Raw genomic sequence first — 26,738 nt, 5'->3', positions numbered from 1 at the left:
ACTACATTTGCTTAGTTTTCAAGGCCTATCTGTATTTGTGACATTGGTTTTCAATCTTTGCAGATATTTGTTATGCACATTCATCAATTCATCTTCCCTTAGGGAACGTCTATTAGGCAGAAACTCTAATGAAACCCCACACACCAAATGTATGAACTTTTCAGTTCAGGAATGTCAGTCAGTGTTATCATATAAAAGAATCAAGCAGTCAAAGTACCATCAAAGACTTACCAAAGACTATAAAATCATTTTCGCACATTTTATTATTAGCCTTCAGTAAAAAAAAATATTTACAGTTGCACATGTTTCACAAGTGATGCCATGACATTAAAAACAATTCATCATCTAAACACCTTTGTATGTATGTCAATTGGTGTTGTGGATTCAAAGGCAGACCAGCATATTGAACTTACTGCTCAGTACAGAATATCTGTTACCAAAGTCATTCCCTTGGAAGTATGTGAGGCTTAATTTGTTTTTTTCATAGGCGTCTTTAAATCCCTGTGAAATGTTTACACATGAAAAGAATATAATGTTTTACCTTGTCTTTCGTTTTTTCAGCCGAGTTATCCTGAAGCTGACTGTTTTGCTCTTGGTTACATTTTTTGCCTCTTCCATTAGAATTTACTGCTTTTGTGTGCCCAGATGAACTTAATACTGCAGTAGCTGCTGCCGGAGAGCTCAGTCCAGATGGAGAGGTAATACTACTCCCATTTATTGCACCATTCATTCCTTTAGAAAAAAGTAAGCAACAAGGCTAACTATAATAAACACGACCCAGACTCATACATACTGTAAAATCATAAATAAATTTAAGTGATTATGTAAATTAAAATAAAGTGCATTTTAATTACAAGGTAAGCCTTGGCATTGTTTACAGCTACCTATGACAAGACATTTCATGAGTTACGTGCAGAAGCCGTAACTAGACATCCAACACAGAGATTTTGCTAGCCAATAAAAAAAGAGTTATAATTCAAAATTAACATGGCACATTTTAAATGTTTAAAATTCAAAAGTGAAGCAGACCAACCTTTTGTGGCTCCTCTTCCATTCTTATTTGCTGTTAGGGACTGGAATGAAGTGGAATCATGATTTTGAACTGAAGCAGCAAACAGGGGTGGGATTCCCAAAATCGGGGGGAAGAATGTTGCCCCTGTACGGGCATGAGCTTCAGATCGCCACCATTCTGGAAAAAAAGAGGGGCAAAAAAATTATTAATTTTAAAGAATAAAATGTGTTGCTCATATAGAACTGTGTATGAATGTGTGGAATCATTCAGAAATTTGCTGGATTTCATTTTATTAAAGAAACAACTTGCTGTAAGTCATATTGCTTCAAATTGTAAATTCAAATGCACAAATGTGACTTGGCAACTATTCACAGAGTCATTTATCCCATCTTCTGGTCAGCACAATCCAATTCAGGGTAACATGCACAAGAGAGGACTCAAACCTGGATGGGACGTGAGCCGAGCCCGTCACAGGGCACATCCGAGCACACAGCTACACTCACTCATTCACAAGAGCCCAGTTTAGTGCATTTGCAGATCCACTCTCTCAAGACAGCTTATTAATGCCTGCTGGCTTCTGTGTTAAAAATGAAAAGTGTTACTAAGGGAACACTGTGCGGTTAACAAATACTGTATAATTTATTGTCCTGCTGAGAAAAATGAATCCTCTAAAAATCCTTAAATCTAGCATGTTTAGTTGCTGTGTTCCAATAAGTACAGTTGTGCAAAGCACTACAAAAATAAAAACGGCAGAAATCAATGGATCCAAACCAAATCAGATATTAAGAAAAACTTAAGTTATTACAGTTGGCCTGGTGGCACAGTGGTAGCACTAATGCTTTGAAAAAAGCAGGCTGGGGTTCATGTCCTGGGGTCCTCCCTGCGGTTTCCTCACATAGTCCAAAGATGTGCTGGTTAGAACGACTGGTGATGCCAAATTGTCCCTGGTGTATGTACAGTATGTATATGTGGGCGTGTGTGTGTTTGTTCACCCTGTGATGGACTGGTGCCCTGTCCAGGGATTGTTCCTGCACTATTCTTGCTGCAATAGGCTCCAGCTTCTCTGCGACCCTACTTGGGCTCTTGGGGGTTTGAAAAATGGATGGATAAGTTACGGCATTGTAGAACTAATCAATGACTCTCTCTTGTCAGCTGCAACTTAAATTCATTAAGAGATCAAAAATGCTTAACTGGGACCATTGGATTAAGTTTAATACATTAGTAAACTACTGCTCATGCTGGAAAGAAACAGCAATAAATAAACCCATAACACACACCTAAAAAAAGAGTTTAGGGGCAGGCAGGCAAAGGGGAAAATGAAGAAAAAACTGAGTGCCATTATGAACAATGATGTCCATCCTCTCTCTGACACACAAACACTGAGGACTTTCAGCCAACAAATCATTCAGTACAAGTGTGTTAAGAAACACTATGGAGGCTCCTTAATGCCAGCAGCAACACACCTGCATAATGCCTCATGGGGAGTGTGACAGCCAAGTCAGAAGTTTTCTTATCTTTCTTTTAAAAATTTTCTTGCTTTTCAGTCACTCTGGTAAGTGATCATACCATACCTTGTGTTAATATATATTTATGTATTTATTTATTTAAAGTGCTTTTGTAAAAAGGCAAATTTCCTCCTAGGGACAGATAATGTTTGATCTATCTATCTATCTTTGAGCAGCACAGTATCTACAGAATGTTACTGACTCACATCATGCATCATCCAATCATCTCCTTTCCCCCAACTCTCCTCTTCACCTAACACCCACCATACAAACATTCTGGCTGCCTTCCATACACAAAATCATTTATGTTTGCCTAAACTTAGGAATTCTGCCACAGTGTGTACATTAAGTATGGATGTGTCAGCAGCAACTTATGAAAACAAGATTCATTCTTTGGTAAAGTACTATCTTGACAGTGTTGAAACCTATGCAGAATTGTAACTTATTTAATTTGTGTTGATTTGTTTTACCTATAATTGAATTGATTCAATCAATACATTTATGAAATGCCATTTACAGTTCTCCATGGTAAAATACCATACATATGCCCACAGTTAGCATTTGGTGCACCGGCAAGTTCATTGTGAAGCTTACAGCAGAGGTGCACATGAGAGGCAGTTTGTGGAATAAGCTGGCAGCCTTGTGGTCTGTGCTGTCATCTGTGCAACCACAACCAACCCAACAAACACACAGAGAAATATTCTACTGGAATGTACCATGTAGTACAGCATCCAGATGGACTGAAATACAAAGTGAGAAGATATGAAGCCTCACTGAGCTGTCCATCTTGATTGGCAAGACTGAATATGTAGATCAGGCTTTATTCAATCGGCTATACCCTGAATTCTGTGCACTGCTAATGCTCTACATGGGAAAATGTTTGTATTATTTAGCATACTTTTTATCAGATGCATTTGATAATGAGAAAAGCTGATGTGAGTTGACTTCTCATTAGATAATTATCATAATCAGAAAAGCTGATTTCAATTAAATATTATTTAAAACATACAATTATTTACATATTGCACTCCCTAATTAAAATATATTTCTCAATAACAAAGTTAAGGATTGTCACCATTCATAGTAATACTGTATAAGCTTCTAAATGTTTATGATTCAAGAGAAAATGTCAAAGGGCAGTAGTAGCCAGAAGTAAGAACAATACTGTAGTATACCTTTACTAAAATGCATTGGATTGAAGCCATTTTGCTCAAATTCTTTAGTTTAGGGTTCATTAAAAATATGTGACTACATTAAAACATATTACACAATTACAGTTAATTAGAATTCATTCAGTTAACATGACCTTTACTTTTCAGCCTATTAAAAGCTGATGGGATTTTGCCCACACTAGTGCCAGCATCACAGTCAGGCATTTTTATCACTACACTACTTATCATTCTCATCAATGGAAAATAGGCTGCTGGTAGTTACAAAATAGCCATTTCTCTCTGAATTGTATACAACACTATTGACATTGATGTGCCAGGTGTCCTGTAAAGAGCTGGACTTCATTTATTATTCCTGACTTTTTTTAGTTGTCTACACCTAATCCTACAGGTGTAATTAATGAATAGCATGGCACGCTTTTTAATATTCAGACTTTGTGCTTGTATTTTAGTCACCTTGCCATTCCATTAAGGTCTTGTCCTTTGTCAGTCCTTTTTCAATCAGTTGTTTTCCTGAAGGTATCACTGTAAGTGGATGGTGGGCTGGCTTCTATTTTCAAGGTTGTGGGTAGTTTGGTTTATATTTTAAGGAAGATCTCGCGGTAATTGGTTTTAAGCTGGTATTTTAATGATGATCCCACTGTAACAAGAGCATGATTCTGTTTATATTTACTGGAAGATCTCATTCTAATTTAAGATAGTTTGGTCTATATTTTGATTATTAATCTACAGTAAGAATCAAAAGCTTTGGTATTAATCAAGAAACTCTTGTGACTGGTGTTCTTGTTATGTTTATGGCCCTTTTTTATACACTCAGAAATCTAGGAATTGTTTTTTTCATATAGTATTTATTTAAGAAGATCCCACGTGAACCTCTGTTTGTTTTCAGAAAATAAACTAGCTGATGTTTAGTTAGTGATGCCAGTTATAATACAGCAAAAATACATCAATTCAGTGGATTCACTCAGTTTTAGAAAGTTAAGCAAGAGTCTGTGTGGATTGTTAAATTAGCTTATCGCTACCTTCTTAAAACAGAACAATTATGTCCAGACTCTTATGCATATGCTGTATTTATGGACAAACTTTTTTCCATACCCACGCAGTTTTTTTTATTTTTTTATTTTTATTTTGTGTTTTATGGTATTGAAAAAGATTGAATATCTATTGTTTTATTCATCACCCACAAATAATGGTTTTGCTGCTATATAAAAATACGAACTGAATATTATGTGCTATATCAGACAAAATGAGTGAGCAAAACAGTCAAATCCTACTGCCTTTACAATGCTATTATAATAGTGAATATTTAAGGGTTATTATATATTAAATGGATTGCACGTGTGAAAGCATTTATTTTAAAAATAAATACAAATTTTCATTTAAATTTGCTATATCAGACACTACAATATGCATTGATAAGTTAATTCACAATTTTCGGATTTGCTTATGGATTTTTCACTGGAAGCCGAACCATGCAGATTTTATTGTTTCCCAGAAATAAACCTAGGTACAATAAGCAAGCCAGTATAAAGGTAAAAAATCATTTGTTGTCAATCCCAGTACGTTGCACCATCTTAAGTCTGTGTGCACTTTTCATACATTTTCACAGGTTCTGACTGAAATATGTTTACACTATACATGCTGTACATATAGATTTTTATTTCCTTTGCTGCTTATTTAACATGTGAATCACAGCTCTCATCTAGATAAAAATATACATCAGTGGGTTGTTTTGCTAATTTATCTAAATGGCTTTCAAGATAATATTTTGCTTTGATACTCTTAAACAGTGAAACGTGACTTTGCCCATTCAGTTTTACAGAGTCCATAACTGCTCCGAAGACAGCTGTTTCACTTTACTGATAAATACGAATTGCAACACACATTGAGGGGAGAAATCGGTACGGACACAGCTTAGTAATCTTACAAGTAGCTAGTTTATATTAAGAGAAAGACCTGAGATAGAGAAGGAGAGTGTGGCACTTGTAGGTCCAGTCCACAGCCTCCGACTTTGTCCTCTGGCGGTCTACTACTTAATCTCTCCAGATGAGAGAAAACTGAAATCAGATCCCATTCCTCACACACACTGCTCTCTTTCCTCTGCTTCCTATGGATTTTACCTCTTGCTTTTAAAGCATAAACATTGCATACAATGCAGCCCTGGTCCCACTCTGCCCTTTTTCTCACATAGTGCACAATTTTGTTCATAAACTGTGTGTGGCCTGTGTTAGATGTTTTGCTTCCTTTATGGTCTTTATTTCACAGTACCTTTGTTTATTATTTGTTGTCACAACATTAATGACTCTGGACAGATCTTTGGAGTTTACCAAACTTTGTACAGAAGCATCTTATCTTTGAGTTTTGTGTTTTCATTTTTCACAATATACATTTGTGATTACTGTGTACCATTCTAGGTTTAAAAGGGGAAGTGACTAGTGAGGGTTAGGGTTAGCTCCATAGAGACCTCTGAGAACTCTGAAGGAGTTACAAACTGCAGTGGCTGAGACTGGAGAGACTATGCGGACAAGTATTGCCCAGGTGCTTCACCAGTTGCAGTTTTATGGCAGAGTGGCAAACCCATTGTTTAAAATGTAAAAAAAAATAAAAATGCACATGACATCTCTGCAAGAGTTGCACATTATCAAAAGGAAAAAAAACACTGTCCCCACCATAAGAAACAGTGATATCAGGATCATGCTTTTTAGATACTTCTCTGCTGCAGGTATGGAAGGCTTGTGAGAATAAAATGAGTGTAGTAAAATACAGGAAAATCCTCCCTGCACCTTGGGAGAAAATTTGTTTTCCAGCAAAACAACCACAAGCATGAAGCCAAAGCTACAGAGGAATGGCTTATAAACAACAATGTTATTGTGCTGAACTGGAACAGCCAGAGTCCAGATCTCAATAAAATTGAGAATTTGTGGCTGGACTTGAAAAAAACTCACTCACAATCTCAATACAGCCTGACAGAGCCTGAAAAGTTTTACAAAAAAGGGGGGACATGGCAGAGTCCAGATGTACAAAGCTGACAGAGACCTGAGCACACAGACTCCAGGTTGACATGGCTACCTACCAAAGTTGTGTCTACTAAATACTGACTTGACAGGATGAATACTTACGTATGTGATCAATTGTTTTGTATTTCTGTAATGCGTTTAGACCACTCTGCAGAGATCTGTTTTCACTTTGACATTAACCTCCTTAGCATTAGACCCGAGCTTACTTGGGCAGTGAAAACTGTGCTAAAAGCGATAGTTGGGCAACTTTACAGATGTGTCTTGTGTAAGCATTAGAACTGAGAATCACTCGGGTTGTAAAAATGCTGTCAGTGCTGCCGTTCTTTGGAGAAATTATGACTGAGTGTTGGTTTTCACTAATTATGAAATATCTGCACTTTACCAACAATGAAGACTTTGATGAGAATACCCATCCAGCACCCACACTGAAGAAAATTTGGGAGATATAAAAGGCCATTGTAGCAAAATTTCAGAACGTTTACCTTATGAACTGTGATGTCAGCATCGATGAAAGTCTCATGACTTGTAAGGGCAGACTGTCATGGATACATCAAAAACAGCAAAAACAAATCATTGCCGCACATCCACCCTCCACACTACTGCTAAAGAGACGTGGTCGACCTAGCACATCATGGATCAAACCAGTGTGTCTTATTGGTGGACATTTTATTGATTATATACCTCCAACAGAAAACAACAGAATCCAACTCGTATCGTTGCAGTGTGCTGTTTAAAAACTGATAAATCTGGAAAGAAAATCCGAAAAGAAATACGCTATTATTGTCCCAACTGTGACCTTGTGTCTATCACTGTGCTTTAAGATTTACTACACAAAGGACTCATTTTGAGATTATGTACTGTTTTGGCACCGTTAGTAGTATTATTACTGTAGTTATTACTGTTATTATTATTTTCTTCATCATTACTATTATTATTTGTATCATTATTATACTTTTGAGATTTAATAAAAATGTAATTTTTCATACCTAAAAAATGCAACACTTTTTACATGTTTTTTTGGAATAAAATGCAACGCTAAGGAGGTTGAAGAGTCTTGTTCTGTTACTCAGTATCACAAAAGCCAACCAATTAACTGTGATACAATGCTCTATAACAATAAAATGTGAAAACTTTCAAGTGGGTGAATACTTTTTATAGGCACTGTACCAATCGCCAACAGCACCATCTAATAAATAAGCAAGAAAGTTTGTCTGTCCCAATATTCGTCACAAAATCACAATATCACCAAGTGAGAGGGAGAGTAAATATCCAAAAGCTACAGTTTTGGTGATTAATAAAAATATTTAAATACATGAACATGATTTGAAAAATTAAGGAAAACCCTAAAAGAGTAAATTATAATTTAATTCAGAAAAAATTTATATATCATGGTTGTGAGAAATGTGGCAAAACTGTCACATCGTCCACCGTAATCAACTGGAATCGGAAAGGGAGAGGATGTTTTCATTCTACCTATGATTTCTAATGAACTCCCTTTCGAATTCAAACGACTTCAATTTCTAGCACATCTTGCATTTGTATTGTTCATAAATAAAGCGCAGGGACAATCACTTAAAGTTACTGGAGTTTACCTCAAAGAACTACACTTTTCACCCGGCCAGCTATATGTTACCTGTTCCATAGAAGAATCAGGATATGTTCCTACTGCTAATGGTGAAAAGGAAAACGTTGTATATCATAAAGCACTCTAAATGATTCGGAGCAAGTATAAACTGTTATCTGTTAATAATGGCAGTTCAACTTTTAAGCGATATTTGAATAATAAATTAATTGCCAAATAATAAATGGAAACTGTTTCACTTTTTTCCAACCCGATCAACAGCTGGGCATCCCCACTATTGTGATATTAAAACAAAAGTTGACAGCAATCACATTCCAACACACTAGGTGCATCCGTTCCTCCAATTTAACATCAGTGAAGCAATTTTAGAATCTTCCATAAATTCATACATTTAAATCCAGTCTATTGCTCATACTGTAGAGGTATAAGACAGTATATGTTTTTAAGAAGCTCAGGCTTTATTTGGGTGTTTCTGATGGTAATCTAGGGTAGGAAATGGCCAACAAAGGTTAACAACCATTTTTTCAGTTTCTTAGAACTGCTCGTGCCTATTATGCATTGCCGCAGTAATACAGAGCCTTGATTAAAAACCCACTTAACCTTTCTTTTAACAAAAAGTAGAAATATTTCATAAAAAATGAATATATCATGAATAAAGGTAGAAGGTTTGGATTAGTATAATTATGCTTTTTGCTTTCCATTTAATATCATTTTGCATTTCTGTTCAACATAGAATTTATGTAACCACGTCCTCTATTCAATGTTTTGTGCAGTTAATCAAAACTCCTTTTTTACTATTAATCACGGTACAAAACACTTTAAAGTGAGATCTCTTGAATTTATTACCATAGTTATCAGTAATACACACACAAAACACTATTAAATGGATGATATTTCCCAGTAAAATCTATGAAGTTGTGAAGCAAAGCGCTTATTTGTACATCTGAGCAAAGATGCAAATTAACACAGATTGCTTTAAACATGCTGTTCAAATGTAGGTCACATTGGTTGAGTCATCTTTTATTATTGCCTGTAAAGTGACACCTAATTTATACAATGTTTTCTTATTAATATTATTAAATTCTATTAACTGGAAGAAAAATTAAATTTTTTTGTAACACTTTCCCCCAAATCAGTATCTATACATGTATTTTCATTGCTGTTTTTTCATGATAACAGCTGTAGGATCAACAATGTAAACTTAAGTTCCTCCAAGCCTGCAAGACTATACCTCTTGGAGTGGAGACAACCAGACATGAACAAATTGGCATATACTGGATGAGATGAACCTGGTGGAGTTTCAAAAAAGACAAGTATAAAAATCTTTACTAGGAAAATATGCAACTTTCTATAACACAAAGTAAAAGTGCTTCACCATCTCACAGAGTAGAAAAGTGTGAAGTTCTACATGTGGGCAAAAGGAACATCAATTATAAATACAAAAATGGGAGACACTGTTATATAGGAAGCAACCTGTGGAAAGTATTTAGGGGTTTATGTTGACGCAAAATTGTTACTGACTAAGCAATGCAAAGGAGCAATTAAAAAGGCAAATAAAATGTTAGGTTATATCATAAAAACTATTGAATTTAATTCAAGGGACTTTATTCTCAGACTCTATAATGCACTCATATGACCACATCTGGATTACTTTGTGCAGTTCTGGTCACCACAGTACAAGAAAGACATAGCAGCACTAGAAGCTGTGCAGAAGACAGCAACTAAGTGTGTTCCGGGACTTAAGGACATGGCCTACTCTTGCAGACTCAGAGTTAAACCTGTTTAGTATCAAGCCGAGGAAACTGCGTGGGGACCTAATCCAAATCTTCAAAATTCTCAAAGGCATCAATAGAGTAGAGCCAGCAACATTCCTTCAGCTTAAGGGTGAATCACATACTCAAGGACATCAGTGGAATTTAAGGGAAATGCATTTACAGTAAAACTGGAGTCAGGAAGCATTTCCTTATGCAAAGAGTTGTGGGACTCTGGAACAAACTACTGTGACATGTAGTTGAAGCCTTAACAACCTTTAAGAAGAATCTGGATGAGATATCGGGACAGCTTAGCCATCAGCTAAAGAAACGGGCTGGACGGACTGAATGGTTTCTTCTCATTTGTTCAATTTCTTCTGTTCTTTTGTTCTTATGTTCCAAAAATAAATTTTAATAAAAGTAAAAATTTTTATGCTCTTCTTATGATACTAATTTTCACTCTTTGTAATCATAATCATGTCCCATATCAAAATACAAATGTGATAGAAAAACTTGAACACCTTATATAAGCTAGCTGTCAAGACGTGGCAAGTATGTGATTGGTTCAATGCTTCCAGGTCAGGCTTCACATCCTCTCAAACCAATCCATACAAGTATTAAAAATTAGGTTTTGTTTTGAAAATAGCCATCTAAAGCACTTATTTAGCTGTTCACTTATACAGATATGATGCATTTCTTTCAAAAAGAAGCTCCTCAGTGAGTTAAAAGGAATGAGAACACCAACAAAAGCCAACCCAAAGAGTCACGACATCAGAGTGACCCATTACACCAAACTGTATCAGTGATATGACGCACAGAAGCCACCTTCACATAGAGAACACACACACATGCTCCTGTCATGTATGGCGTAGAACTACTATTGAAGACACAGAAGCCTAAAGCCACTCTCATAACCATACAAATACCTGGTAGGTCTGAAATCTTGATCTTTATTTGACACTATGAGCAGAGATCCCTAAAACTATTCACAAAAAAAAAGGGTCGCTCTCTTATGCAAATTAACCACACTTATGCAAATTAGATATTTTACTAAGAAAAATAACAAACCTGCACAAAACTTTTGAAAAATCGCACTCAATCCAAGCTTCTTCCAGTTTCAAATGGTGAATAAAAAGAAAATCACCTGATTGGCAGGACCGGTCTCCTCAGCAACATGACATCATAACATAATGTGATTGGCGATTTTAGTTATATTATGTGCATGAAATTAATTTGCTTTGCTTTGTTTAAACAGTTATTATGACAGCTGAGAGAATGGCTTCAGCAGGATTGGGAACAGACATGTACAACCTAAAAACTTCCTCATTTTTATTTGAATGAACTTGAAAACCCCTGTGTAACAACAGAATTTCCCAAAAATCTATTTTTAAAGTTAAAAACATGTTAATTTCACTGAAAGTCAACATAAGACAATTGGGTAATGGAAATATACCAAATGATTTCTGTGACTGGTGCTGGCATTTAAAGTGATGAAATCCATTTAAGTTGTTTTGATATAAATTATACTTGCAAATGTGAATCTAGGAAAGGAGACCTAAAGCCTTAAAACATGTTCATTTTGAGTAACGTCAATTTAAAATAGCTGTGCAATAGCAACATACCCCAAGAATCCTGTTATGAGTGTAGAACACTTGAATAAATTATTAACCCAGACAACAGATCTGCTGAATTTCATCCTTTCTGCATTGTGTTCATATTTTTTTTAATTAATTTGATACTATCAGAAAATACTGAATATACAGTATAGAGAGAGAGAGAGAGAGAGATTGGGAGCATGCACTGATACCGTGCGTTGCTGCACCCACAAAATGACAAACCACTTCAGGATCCCAAATTAGGACCCGAACAGAGCCTTGCAACAGACGACACTTTATTTTAGATGGAATGGAACAGTGTGAGGTTTTTATTACAATGGCTGGAGTGCCAATCCTGCCACCAACCCCCAAGGTTTCCCTGTAAGTTGGAGGACCTTCTTGCAGGGCAGGATGCAAGTTAACATCATACCCAGGAAGGAGCAATTCTAGGTTAAGGGCCTTGATCAGGGGCCCAGCGGAGTGGAATCACTTCTGACATTCAAACCGGCAACCTTCCAATTTCTGCCACAGAGCCACCACTCTGCTGAGTTATGTTATGTCTTTATAAATACATTGAAGATCGTGAATGTCAAGATTCTGACAAGTGCAGTAAGAACCCCCTTCAATGCACAACAAAAGATTAGTCTAATCTCTCCTTGACTGTTTTGTAACAACATAAAGAATGCAGAATTCTAACTTCACATTCTTGTCCCGGATGCTCTCCGTGATCCACTGTTCTGCAAGGAAAAGAATGTATCCATTTCACTCACAATAAAGAAGCATTTTGGGTCCAATATTGTTTCAAGTAGCTTGCGCCTCTTTATCTCTGACCTTACTGCACCAGACAATCAGGGCAGATTAACTACGCTGGCCTTAAGCCATTTCTTCCTCACACTCAAGTGGTACAACAAGAGTTTCAAATACATTTCATGGACAGTTAGTAGCACCATTTTACTTCACATCACACTGCAATTGACGGTAGGCTTGCACATTATTTCCAAAAAAGAATTCTTGGCATTCCGGAAACATGTTTGGCATGAAGTCAGCGGTTTAGGTATTTATGCAGCAGTATGTAAAAACAGACAAACTGCCTATTGACAAATAGCATACAATAAGCCAACAAGCATTACAGGCTTACATAGTTTTACATTTTTACATAAAACAGGTAGAGAGATCAACACAAAATATGCATATGACACATACAGTATGGATCTTTTACAAATCTAATGTTTAATATAACTTAAGTGTTTTTAAGAGAAGCATTTCTGACTTTACCCGAACACAGAAGGGCCACAGCAGCTTAGAAAAGGTTGGAATGACTAAATGAATGTGCATTTTATCTGAGCTTACAATTTAGTTATCTTTTAGCTTACAAATATCTTTGAAAGTAATAGCTTAATTTATGATTTCATAAATTAAGCTATTACTAAATCCTAAATTTAGCCCTTTTTAAAAATACTTATGCAGAAAAACAGAAAAGAAGGTTAGAGACACAGTATTTCTGAAATTATAGCATGCGTATTTAAGAAAATGATACTTATGTCAAAGAGTTAAGATGTGGATTATATTTGTTTACATGCACTGGTCTTTAAACGACAACATTATTGGTTCGAGCAGCTGACTCACTATATTGCTGTGCTCCGTCTACCTTAGAATGCTGATGTCAGAGCTGGGAATGGCCTCACACCCAAGTAGACCACATTCCACTAAAACATTTGGAAAACCAATATGGCTCTTTTGGAATAAATGGCAGTTGATAACCACACATTACATGGTATTTTGCGTATCCAAACACCATAGCAACTTTTCTTCAGATAGAAGTTGGACAGTACTGTGCGTACGACAGATTTAATGAGACACAAATAGAAGTGCTAATAAACAGTATTAATACTACAGCCTTCACTAAAATTTGCAGTGTATGTCGCCATTTGGGATTAACGTCAAGATCTGAAGTTGGACAAACTCGAACTTGACAGACCAGCCCTGAGTTTGAGTTGGAAATCTGACTCGAGTCGGGTTTCAGTTGAAAATTCTCACTTCAAATGGAATGCAGCATAAGAACTAGAACACAACCTGGAAGTGTTTCACGTGTAAAATTATTACAGGCACCTGTACAATGGAAAGGCATAATCCAAAATAAAGGTAGTGTGATTTAAGTATATTTTTTAAACATCACACTCAGATTGTAGCTGGATTGGAGACCTGGGTTTGTGCTTAGGGTCCTCCATGCATGCACTTTGCATGTTCTCCCCATTTCTGTTTGGGTTTTCTCTGGGTGCTCTGATTTCCTCCCACTGGCCAAAGATATGCAGGTTAAGTGAATTGGTGATGCTAAATTTGGCTCTGGTGTAGTTGGGGTGTGTGTGTGTGTGTGTGTGTGTGTGTGTGTGTGTGTGTGTGTGTGTGTGTATGTGTGTGTTGACCCTGCGATGGCCTGGCAGCCTGTGCACAGTTTGTTCCTGCCTTGTGCCCTAAGCTAGCTGGGATAGGCTCCAGCAGACATCCAACCGGGTTAGAAAATGACTAACTGATGACACTCAGACTTCCCTTCAAAGTTGTTTTGTAAGTCTTCTTAAAAGCTTCAGATAAATTTAATAAAAGGCTGTTTTAAAAACTTGAAAGAGGCAATACAGCATAAAAGAGGCATAAAACTATTAAATATGAAATTCTTTTATTATTTAAGAACCTTCTATACTGCGATACCGTTCACATGATTTTTATGTATTTGCTGGCACAGGATGATCTCAGCAGTAGTAATTAATGCAGGAATAGCTCACTGAGTCCTATAAGGATTTAATAAGGGTTTTCATAATTTTTAAATTATTTAATAAATGTATACATATTATTTAGAGAAGTATATCATAAAACACATTGTTTTATGATATACTTAAATCAAGTCATTTTTTGAGCCTTCATGAAAGTGTGAAAAAAATTCAACTCAACTAGCCAATTAATTTAGCTGTGACTTGCTATCGACATACAACACTAGAGAATGTCATTATACTTAAAGATACGAGTTACCTCCATAATAACTGTTCCTATTACCTCCACTGCTTTCTGCATTACATTTAGCAGGGTAACAGGGATGACCTCTGCAGCATTTGCACCAAGGCAGAAACCAAGCATGAGCAGGACTCTAGTCAATTACACGGCACAATCACACAAACATCCACACTCTGTCATACTGGGCCAGATCAGAGTGGGAAGGAGAGAAATTTGACAAAACCACACAGAGAAAACGTATAAGCTGAACACTCATTCCCTTTGAACTGAATCCATATAAGACAGCACAGCCCACAAGTGCATTTTATGTATTTTTTCAATTTACGTGTGGTCAAGTACTGGTTTAAGAATACAACCCATTTAAAATTAACCAATTTACGAATCCAAGACTACCAATAGTCACTTTTATGTATTCAAAGGGGAAATTCAGATATAGCAGCAGGAACATTAAAAAACAAGGATACAGATTTGCAGGGCAAATAATTCAGCCAATAGATAGATAGATAGATAGATAGATAGATAGATAGATAGATAGATAGATAGATAGATAGATAGATAGATAGATAGATAGATAGATAGATACTTAATGGGTATATCAGGTGAAAGCATTGAAATGGCTGAGAGCAGTGGGCTGAAAAGCCCCCAAGAGGTAGTTCTTAGCAAACCGATGTGGAATGAGCCTATGGTTAAAAGTGCTCCAAGAGAGCGCCTCCTGGAGTTGATGGAGGGGATTTTTCATAATAGTATGGAATTTTTCCACCATCGTCTTTTCCACAACAGCTTCCAGCATGTCTAGGGTTCACCTGTGATGGAGCAGGCTTCCCTGATATGTTTGTTCAGACATTGTGCTTCTTTTGGGCTCAAGTTGCTTCTCTGGAAGAGCATAGTGTAGACCAGCACCCTTGCTACTTACAGACTGATAGAACATTTCCAGCAGCTTGCTGCACACTTCAAAAGACCCCAATCTCCTCTGGAGGTGCGCTGTGTCTACTTATACATCTATGTGGTTTAAAGCTGGAAGCCTTAACTCTACAGAGCAACATAAAAGTGTTACAATTTTTTTCATTTTTATCAAATATGGATATCTGAAAGTACTAATATGAAAAAAAAAAAAGTGAATATTATCATCTGTCTGTAATATGCTTCAGCCAACTGCGTTATTTTTACAATGGAGGAGTGTTAACAATCATTACAAAAAAAAAAAACTACATAAACAAAAAAAATAAAATGTTACTTTAAAAGGTTTCCTCTTTACCAGGAAATGGTCCAAGCTGAGAGTGCGCTGCCAAAGCTGTAGATGCACCAAGCGTTCCCAGGCCTCCAAATTCAGAACGTCCTGAGCTTGTAGTGTACAGTCCGAAGGCTGGGTGATTGACCATTGGGAAGGCACTTGATACAGTGGACAGGTTGAAAGGCTGATCCCCAGATGTTCTAAATAAATGTCCTTAAATACATTAAGGGTAGGGAAAAAAAAACAATACATGAATACACAAATAAAAACTGGGAACAAAAGAAGGATGTGTCATGTTTACATCAGACCTGAAAGGGCACACTGAAATCAGTTCTGTTTTATAAACCATCTTCATTTGCAAAATAATAAAAAAGGAAAAAAAACATTTCACATCCTTTATGATATACAAGAATAAAGGAACATGTTATTACTTAATAAGAAAAAACATAAATTAATGAAAACAATTTAGTCTTTACAAAGCAGTGTATGCATTCATTGAATTCTGAAACTGAAGAGCTTAACAATAAAAATGCCTGAATGGTGTGGATTCACCTTTTTTTGGACAGATCACAGAGAGACAGATCTGTTTTGTGAATGGAGACTCTTCATTCTCCAATTAATCTGCTAATTTGACTCTTTAACAGGTAGTCAAGGACAAATGTTTAAATGAAAAAAAAAAAACACAAGCTAATCAGTGGAAACCTGACTGATCTTTAGGGAAACAAAAAATGGCTTCATGATGCTAGCCACATACCTTCTAACTTACAAAATGGAAAATCTACACTTGGAATCTCATTATAAAAGCAGAATATTTAGAGCCAAGCTTTTGAAATTCTACCAGCCGATACAGAGATAAATGACTGAAAGTATTACCCAAAAGGCCAGCATCCGTTTCTATAGCACTGGTGTCCAAGTAACAAGGAACGACATCTGCAAATGCCTTTTTAATATTAATGTACTTCAAACCACAGTGTAATTAAATCAGACTTTTAAGGAGAGCAAAGAAGGACACAAAATGAAGCATACACGAAAAGGAATGTTGCATTATATGTGTTATCATTACACTTTAATTTTTTTTCTGACGGATCCAAAAGGCACTTATTACCTTTTGCTTTTTTCTAAATGCATTCTTGATTGAAGCCGTTTCAAGCAGTGTGTTTCTTTTTTTTTTTATAAACCAGATAGAATCTTTATCCAGCCTTTGAAGGATTTCTTCTTCTTATATGCTCAAATTAAATCATATTGATAGGCAACTAAAATTATGGTGGTTGATGTAAGCAACAAATCTATAAACCTATTTAAGCATTTCTGATTCAACATTTAAAAAACCCTGGAACGAAAAGCACATTGTTACACTTTATTATGCTTGTTTCTGCTAAAATATTGACAGCTGTGCTTTCTTTGATATGGTTTGCTATCAATTCATTGAAACTAAACAGTGAACCATATTTCTGGAATCGTGGCTATTTTTGAATAAAATAATTACTGAATGATCATCTCCAGAATTTTCAAAAACCAATCATCTCCTTATGTTACAGCTTATTAAGTAAATGATATATTTTAAACATTGTCTCAACCCAACCAAATGCTATATTACATGGAATCTATTAGATATTCACTAAACTAAAACTACAGAATCATCATTTGAAACTCAATGGGTCTGAAATTGAGGCAGCAGGCTTAGGGCATGTGCTGTCATGAGGTACATTATTTGTGAGCTACCTGTAGGAATACTAGTTTAACCGACCTTGTGTGTGTGTGTGTGTGTGTGTGTGTGTGTGTGTGTGTGTGTGTGTGTGTGTGTGTGCGCGCGTCTGTGTATGTGCGCATCTGTGTGTGTGTGTGTGTGTGTGGCACTAGTTCTTAATTTAGACCTGAATCTGCAGTCATGACCTTGTACAGTAAATGACAAAAAAGATTCAGGAAATGGATAGATTCTGAACAAAAAATATAAGGTATATACTGCTTCCTCTTCTTTCGGCTGCTCCCGTTAGGGGTTGCCACAGCAGATCATCTTCTTCCATATCTTTCTGTCTTCTGCATTTTGCTCTGTTACACCCATCATCTGCATGTCCTCTCTCACCACATCCATAAACCTTCTCTTAGGCCTTCCTCTTTTCCTCTTCCCTGGCAGCTCTGTCCTTAGCATCCTTTTCCCAATATACTCAGCATCTCTCCTCTGCACATGTCCAAACCAACACAATCTCGCCTCTCTGACTTTGTCTCCCAACCGTTCAACTTGAGCTGACCCTCTAATGTCCTCATTTCTAATCCTGTCCATCCTCGTCAAACCCAATGCAAATCTTAGCATCTTTAACTCTGCCAGAGTTATAAGGTATATACTGCATTCTAGATTAATATATGGCTCTAAAAAAAAAACGTATTTTTCGCTCTAATTTACGCTTACACACACAAAGCCGCACAAATCTTTTAGCATGCAGATTAATGAAAAAGTAACTCAAGTTAAAAATCTTAACATCTGTGGGAAGGGTGGGCACTTTTTTCTAGATGTCTTACTAAAAATAAAATAAAACAAACACCTTATATGGTATATAGAGCAAAGAACAGGATTCTTTTCTCAAAAAAAAAAACTACAGCTACTTTAAGTCTTTTGCAGTGATTTACATTTACATTTATTTACTCAGCAGACGCTTTACAAAAGAGGTCGAACGTAATCCACTAAGCATCAGTCTGGGGAAGTGTTTGGGACCAAGTGTTACAGGACAAGGGGACATTTTGATCATCACAAGTGAAAAGCTCAGAACAAAATACAAGCAAGTTACAATTCTTAGGTTACAAAAACCTAACAGTAAAGACAGAAATTCACCCAACAAGAGTCTTCCCCCAGCTAAGAGCTACATGCAAAGTGAGGCTGGATTTAGCCTTGATTCACCCAGAGGTGGCATTACCAGACGCCATTCATCAGCAGCACTGAATGGTCAAGAAGGAGCAGAGGACCTCATAAGTGTCTCCAGATAGGTTGCTGATTTATAACACCATATCATTTGTCTGCTAAATTGCCATACTGTATATGTTTTTGGAGGAGGTTGTTGTAGGCACTTCAGTCTACCATCTTCTGCTGAAGAAGAGGCCTGAGTTGCCTTGAAAGCTTATATATTGTAATCTTTTTAGTTAGCCAATAAAAGGTGTCATTTTGATTGATTTCTCACTAATAACATAACCAAATAGGCAAACAATTTACATTGTGGTAATTTAAAACATACTTTATCATATAGCTGGAAGAACATTTAAATTTTTTTTTTTTTTTTTTTTTTTAAAACAAGCACTGTTACATTTGTTATGGCTTGACTTAACAACATGTTTGGCTTCTCAATCACTTTAGGTGTGTGGGTGAGGTGATTAACGTAACTCTGTTTTCTATAAAAATTCTTAAATATGCCCAACTTGGCAACACTAATTCCATATTTGAACATTAGGACAGTTGTAATGAGAATGAGCCATTCAGGCCAACAAGTTTGTCCACCCTGTTCACCAAGACTGTTCAAAATGACATCAAGTTGAGTTTTGGAGATTCTTAAAGCCCTAGTCTCTACTAGGAAATGTATTCCATGTGTCCATTTTTCTTTCTTATGAAGAAAAACATACTAAATTTGTGTGAAATCTGTTCTTAAGAGGTTTCCAACTATGCTGCCCTCATCCATATTTCATTATTTTGCAAGCATATTTATGTGTGTAGGAGGATACAGTAATACATATTAGCCGTGCAGCACAAACCTTGGGGTGTAAAGCAGATTACCTACAAAATCAAAATTTGGACAAATGTCTTTCACTTCTTTTCTTATCACAGTTGGAAGATCTGTATTGGATTTACTTCAGGTCCTGAATTTCCCTAGCATACAATTATATACTCTGTTGGACATTTGTTGAATGGTTTTGCCAAAATCATTTCATGAAATAATGCAATCTGAAATTATACAGCGCAAAAGATTTGATAATTACTTAAACCAAGAAACATTAACATTTTTTGTATAAAATTATTGCACAGCAACATATTAACATCGACTATGAATTTAATCTAAGCAGCTTCATAAAATGTGTGACATCAGGAAATACTGAATATCAAAATTACACTCTTCTATCAGTTTGAGCAAAAACAATATTTTCATAGTTACCTTTGGAAATTGGGAGTTTGGAACGCTTACTGAGGTATTAACATTTAAACAATGCCATATCATCATAGTCTATGGATTAGTGAGATTTGTGTGAACAGCGGGGTAGCCCAGATACACCCTGCATCTCGTTTTCCGAACTAACCCAAAAACAATCCACCCTAAAGAGAAGGGGGAAAATCTATAAAGGTGACAGAATAAATTACACCATTTTTCTCAGAATGCCTAATTATTATTATTATTATTTTAACAGGTGCAAAATGGAAAAAGAGAGCTGCATGGAATTTCATTTAGAGAAGTTCATGTAAATAAAAGATTAGTAAATGTAGACAACAGATTTCATCACTTCCCAATAGTACCCCAAATAGCCAATTTAACACAAAAAAACACTTTTGCATATTCATCAAATGATTGTAGGAGACACTTAGGGTCAAGAAATTAAGTTCAGCTTGCGGGTAAGTTCTGATATGAAAACTGGTAGTTCTGATCTTAAATTAGATAAGCTGTCTACCAGACAGAACTGGTGTGAACTGAGGGTACGTGGTGTGCAGCAGCTCAAATAGGACCTTAATGGCTTCAAGCTTCAGTCTGGAAAAAATAGAGAGAATCTGCAGTACAACAGTGAAAACCCATGATTTCAGAAATGATGCATGAATGTATGTAGATCAACTCTTCTTCCTTGTAGAAGAATGATCATGGGAATTGGGCAATCCTGTGCTTTGTAGATTTGGTAGAAGATCATGGCCATGCGCTTTGTCATCTTTGTGCCTATACTTGCATAGCAAGAGTTTGTGTGGTTTTTTTTTATGTATTCAGACCTTATGTCAAGGCTTATCCAGTGTGGACATTGGCCAAATGTGCATCCTGTCCGTGCTCCATAAATAATTCTCATGGACAGGTGCAGCAGGAGACTGAAGAGTGTTCAGTTTATAAATCTAACGTACTGCACCTCTGCTCTTTGCAGATTAAGTTACCCTCTTGGCCTCATTATCCGTGGTCTGCCATGCATACTGAAATGGCTCACCTCTAAATCTGATGCAGCTGAGATGAGAATTAGAACAGTGGAAAAGTCTGGACAGTGGGACTTGCTCTTATAAGGCATGGGGTGAGCAGCTGCCCCAAGTGGAAGGGTTCAAGTACCTCTGGGTCTTGTTTATGAGTCAGGGTAGCCCCTGCAGATTTAGTTTTTTTTCTGTAGCTTAACTGGAGATTTTTTTTGTGGCCTCCCAGCCATCTGACCTTATCAACACACTCATATTTAGAGACTTACATTACAATGTTGTATATAAGGATGCTATACTTCTACTAATCATATATCTTTGTTTCATAAGATCATATGCATTTAATTTTTTACATTTTCTTTGTTATTTATTAATATTATTGCCTAAATCCTATTTGTTTTTTCTTTTCTTGTAACTTTCTCTTTGACATCTTGTAAAACACTCTGAATAACATTGTTGGTATGAAAATGTGCTACATAATAAATGTTGCTGATGATACTGTTGTAGTCGTCTCCATGAGTTTTACCAATGAATGAGTATAAAGGTATTTTACTGAGGATTTTCTGGAGGACTTTCTACACTACCAATCAAAGGTTTTAGAACACCTCAGTTTTTCCAGTTTTTCTACAACTTTAATCAGGTGAAATGCAATGAATGACCTAAAATAGTGAAAAGGTAAGGAGTAAACTGCCAGAAGTTTAAATTTAAAGTTTAGGTTATCAAAAACAGAAAAAAAGGAAATACTAGAAAATTAGAAATGGGCCTTCTTCTGGGAACAACTAACAGGTTACAACCTACAGATTTTCTGCAGCAGTTAAAGTAAATGAAGCTTTGCAAGTTGGAGCAAACAATTTGTACAGGGGTCCATCTTCTGTTGATTACTTGAAAACCCTCTGTCTTAAAGCAGAGTTGGAAGAGACTGTGTTACTACACCCTCTGAAGTACTATTTGGACAATATTACACCAGCATAGAACAAACAAACAAAGGCAAATAAAAAAATAAGTCTAGACATCATTAAGTGTGCAAAATCTTATTCAGATTTTTCATTCAAAGTAGTCACTTTCTGTTAATATAACAGCCAAACTGTGATAACCTTTTTGATTCAAATTGCCAGTCACTCTGTGCAAGTCACCAACTCTCCCTATAGCAAGAGAGCCCCAGACCATCACACTTCCTCCTCCATGTTTGACAGTTGGTGTCACACAGTGAGGAACCATCCTTTCACCAACTCAACAGCATACATACACCATGCGTGATGAACCGAAGATTTCAAAGTTTGATTCATTGGTCCATATGACTTTCTTCCAGTCTGTAGTAGTCCATAGCTGGTATTTCAAAGCCCTATTTTGTTCTTCAAGGAATGGCTTTCTTACTGCCACTCGCCCTGTCAAAGCTGCAGCACAAAGTCTCCTCTTCACAGTAGAAACTGACATTTGCTTTTTCGACCTGCACTGTTATGCTGTGCTGTGAAGCGCCTGTGATCATAGACAGACAGACAGACAGACAGACAGATAGACACTTTATTAATCCCAAGGGGAAATTCACATTCACATCATGCAAGCTGGTGATCCTCAGAAACTTGTCTTCTGATTGGGTTGTGACTTTGGGTCTGCCAGGTCTCTTCCTCTCATATTTTCTTCTAGTTTCCAATTGCCTTTGGATTGTGTAGGACACCATTGGACTCAATGACACTTTGATTTTTTTTTTTTTTGCAATTTCTCTAAATGAAAGGCCTACACTTCTAAGGGTAATAATGTCATTTCATTTGTTAATTGTTGTTTTCTTGCTATTATCACTGGGATATTAGGCGGTGTATATCCTTAAAAAAGTTGTCAGTGCAGTGGTCAGTCTTCATCCAGATTGTCACCTTTTGCTATTAGGCTGTGGGGTAGAAACTGAAAGAATTAAATTGTATATATGAACAGCTATCTGTGCGGGGTTGCTGGGCTATATCTTCAAATGATGAATATCATCTAAATGGGTTATTAATTGGTTATCTATTATAACCTATTAACTATTTGAAAATCAATTTTGACATTAAGGTAAAATATCCAGTTATTAAAGTATTAAAATGAGTCTAGCCATTCTCTTTTAACTTCTCTCATTAACATGGGTTTTTTGTTGAGAAATTTTTCACTGTTTTTATTTCTTTCTTTCTTTATTTATTTGTTTATTTATTTTTAAAATCCCATCAGTGTCTGTTAACTCTGGACAGAATACTGCACAATACTGAAAATACAACAAGGGCAGCTGTTTCTGGGATTCTGCAACTATCAAGTCTGGCACTAACCATCATACTTCAGTCAAACCTGCTTAGATTGGGCATGCATCCATTTTAAATTATGTCTGCATGCACACACACACACACACACACACACACACACACACACACGCACACGCACACACACACATTTTATACTGCAGATCTAAAGCAATCCTTGAAGCCAGCAGCTAAGCATGCCATCCAGCAGCATGGCCAACTCTGTTTCCAGAAACAGCATGGTGCAGTAACAGTATGCTTCTGAGCAAAAGGAAGTCATATTTCAGTTGAAAAATTCTCAGTATCCAGTTAAATTTGTACATGAGGATTAATTTAGCTTTTCTAGACTGCAGTTAAAACAACAGTACTTCAGAGTATATGATTTGGTGTGAAGCACATAAAATAATAACTGACACGAAATGAAATCTGAAGCAATACCTAGAGTAGCTTACTAAGGTACTACTGTCTATTAAACTTTTTAACTGATCTCTTTATGACATGCTTATCTATGTAAAATCCTGCAGTTGCTGGTTGATCACTATAAGCTCTCTAAACAAAATGCTTTAATACAATTAATTCTTCTCTTAGAAATGATGGCGCAGAATAAACAAAACTTTACAAAAAGAAATTTCACTTCAGTTAGTCATGGTTTAAATACAGGCAGTTTGAAATGGCTGGGATAATCTGGCAGACTCAATCAAACACATCCACTGCATAATGATTTCAGTTTCAATTAAAATACTAAAAATCAGCGAAAGTAAGCAAGTGTGTGCTTTTTGTTCAGCCTAGCAGAAACGTCAATTCACAGAGGGCTAAACAGAAGCCAAAGGTTGTCAAGTATGCCTTCGAAAGAGATGAATGTTGTCCAGAATTGTAGTTCTGTGCTGCAAATTATTCATATTCTTCATGTTTCTGTCCCACTTCCTAAAACTTAAACCATATTCCTAAAAATATTTTACTCCTGTTTCAGCTGCCCTTGATTCTCCTCCTCTAGGGTGTTTTTTTATTATTTGATATAAAATGTTTAGGCCTAGACAAGTCTGGATTAGAAGACAAAGAAAAAAGAGAGAATCTACAATTTGCAAGTATTAGTAAGCTTCCATTTTTAGGGAACTGTGTAGCTGAAATCTTTCATGGCATTTTATTTTGGTAAGCAATCCAATTACATTCTCCTTTTCTGTTTTCTGGAGATCTGACCTGATCCTGCTTTATTTTGCATTGAGACACCATACTTTTTTTACATTCATTTTTGCTTTTTTATTATTAATGCAAATCTAATTGCTGGTCTCCCTGATCAAATCCTCTGCTACTAGGCCATTAGTTTACAAAGTACACAGCATGTGTAGGGGATACTGAGCTGAGGACGAGACTCTTGTCTGTTCCCTGGTACATGCATTTACATATCTTTTGATTCAACAGGAGAAATTTATTTACAATCTACAGAAATTCTGTCATTCGTTTCTCATGACAAAAAATTATTCAACGGTTTAACCATACAGATCTGTGCTTTGCTCAAGGGTTCTACAAAGTAATTAAGCGCCGAGCTGAAAGAAAGGAAAACGTGAGCTATGGAGCTGCTGATGCATCCATGCTAAGAAGCTCTATTTTACTTCCCTCACTTATGGTGCCCTCTTCAATTGCCGTTTAGTATCATCTGAATATATACAAAGAATTTAAGGCAAACACAGGCAAAATTCAGCAGCATGGGAGATTGTTTTCTTACCACAGGTGCTAAGTGTGGAATTCGGTGTTGTTGCCCCAGTGGAAATATTTCCCTTAGAGGCCGCCGACACAGTGGGTGTAGAGGGTGCACAAGAGGTGGCTGAGGATGGTGATGCCAACCGCTCTCCAGTCTCCATATCTAAAAACATAAGAAAATGAAGTTTATTTTCCTACCAGCTGCAAATCAATGCTAGTCAATGTTGATGACTGAAAGTGATTTTCACTGAAGGACATCTTGTTTAAAGGGACTGTTTCTCTTAGGTGAGCAGTGATTTTCCTTTATTATTTTATTTTTTTCTGCCAGGGTGTTTTCCGATTCTTAGAGGCCCTTAAAAACAATTCTGAACCACAGCCATTATTAAGAAAGCACTGCAAAAGGCTGGCACAATTAAAAACATGAAACTGTTTTATTTTTGGGGGGGGGAGATGTTCATCCTAACACAAAGTCACCATGTCTAAAATTTGCCATTTAACTTATAGTAACAGATTCTATTTTGCAGTCAAACCTTGTTATTGTATCATTACACATAAACAATTTCTAAATCTCCCTAGTGGTTTTGCTGTGCTGCAGTAACAGAATTGGTGATTAAATCTCTCTGAAACAAAGCTATCCACTGAATATCAAGTAACAGCTCCTCAGCAGAAGCTACACTGATGAGACACAAATTATGTGCAGCCTGGGTACGCACAGCATAATAAAAGCATCAGATTCCCTTTAAAAATGCTACCTATTGATGGATGTGAAACACGGGCATGTTCTACGATATTAAAGTGGCAGTGGGCGAATTCTGGTGGCTGCTTCAGTAGTGCATCTTTGATTTCCATTGCGTGACATCTTCTTTACGCAGAAAACCGTTTTTTGTTGCTGAAGGTAGCATTTAGGGCAGAGGCGGGGGAGGGGGTCCCCCTTGACACAGGCCTGCCGATTTCGTGTTTACTCAAATCACAAACGAAACAAGCCAGGGAAAAACAGAAACAGCGGGCAGCTTTTGTGTACAGAGGCAAAGAAGGGGAGTTAAAAGGTGGAACTGCAATCCAAAACCTACCTTAAGAACATAATGCCTTTATAAAGTAACACCATATTTAAGCTATGATCATGGAGAAGCATTAGTTGTATTAAATAAGCCCTAAAGTATTATTCCATATCAAAAAAGTATGGCTGTGTGGCAGAAGGTTTTCAGGGTTTGATTAGGGTTCAAGAACAATATTCAAAAAGAATGTGACATATGCACTTAGCTCATTTGTAGCAATGAACAAAGGTAAAATATAAATTCAAGGCCAACATTACCCATAAAAATATAACACCAGTAATGATGTGTCATTTGCATTTTCAACTGTGCTAATGTAAACAGTACAATAGGCATTGAAGAAACACAGATGTACAGCAATGTAATTGGTGACATTTTGCAAAAATAGGAGACACTTTGGTTAAAAGAATTTTCAACTTTGTGCCATCTTGGCAGGTTGTCAGCTTGTACAGCTCCAAGTCTGAGGGGCCTTCTGTCTGGAATTGATGTGTTTTCAATGCTTTGGTTCCTCTCACACTCCTAAGACATCCTTTTAGTTTGGGTGGCATAGCTACACTGCTGTGGAGGATGGAGAGCTAAACTGATCACAACGGGAAGGAACTGTGGGCTCCTGCAAATTTCTAAAATGCACACATAACTAAAGTTGTCCTTCCTGTGCACCATTTAGTGATCTTTTTCAAAATATATATGTTGTGATTGATTTCTTTATTACATTTTTCTAGCACCTCCTT

At 36.5% G+C, this 26,738-nt stretch overlaps 1 protein-coding gene across 14 annotated transcripts in view; it reads right to left on the bottom strand.

The window, feature by feature from the left end:
- The window catches only part of baz2ba (bromodomain adjacent to zinc finger domain, 2Ba), a 279,446-nt gene that overhangs the window by 106,581 nt on the left and 146,127 nt on the right, over positions 1-26,738 (bottom strand). For all 14 annotated transcript variants that reach the window (XM_028806424.2, XM_051930571.1, XM_028806421.2 and 11 more), the window contains 4 exons: positions 24,981-25,118; positions 15,890-16,078; positions 1,034-1,189; positions 542-732 (listed from right to left, as the gene is read on the bottom strand). In XM_028806424.2, the coding sequence (XP_028662257.2) occupies positions 542-732; positions 1,034-1,189; positions 15,890-16,078; positions 24,981-25,118 (674 nt within the window). The remainder of the gene's footprint in view (positions 1-541; positions 733-1,033; positions 1,190-15,889; positions 16,079-24,980; positions 25,119-26,738) is intronic.

The sequence above is a fragment of the Erpetoichthys calabaricus genome, chromosome 8 (assembly GCF_900747795.2).
Source record: "Erpetoichthys calabaricus chromosome 8, fErpCal1.3, whole genome shotgun sequence".
Classification (NCBI taxonomy): Eukaryota; Metazoa; Chordata; class Cladistia; order Polypteriformes; family Polypteridae; genus Erpetoichthys; species Erpetoichthys calabaricus.
This window is presented reverse-complemented; position numbering and strand designations above follow the sequence as displayed.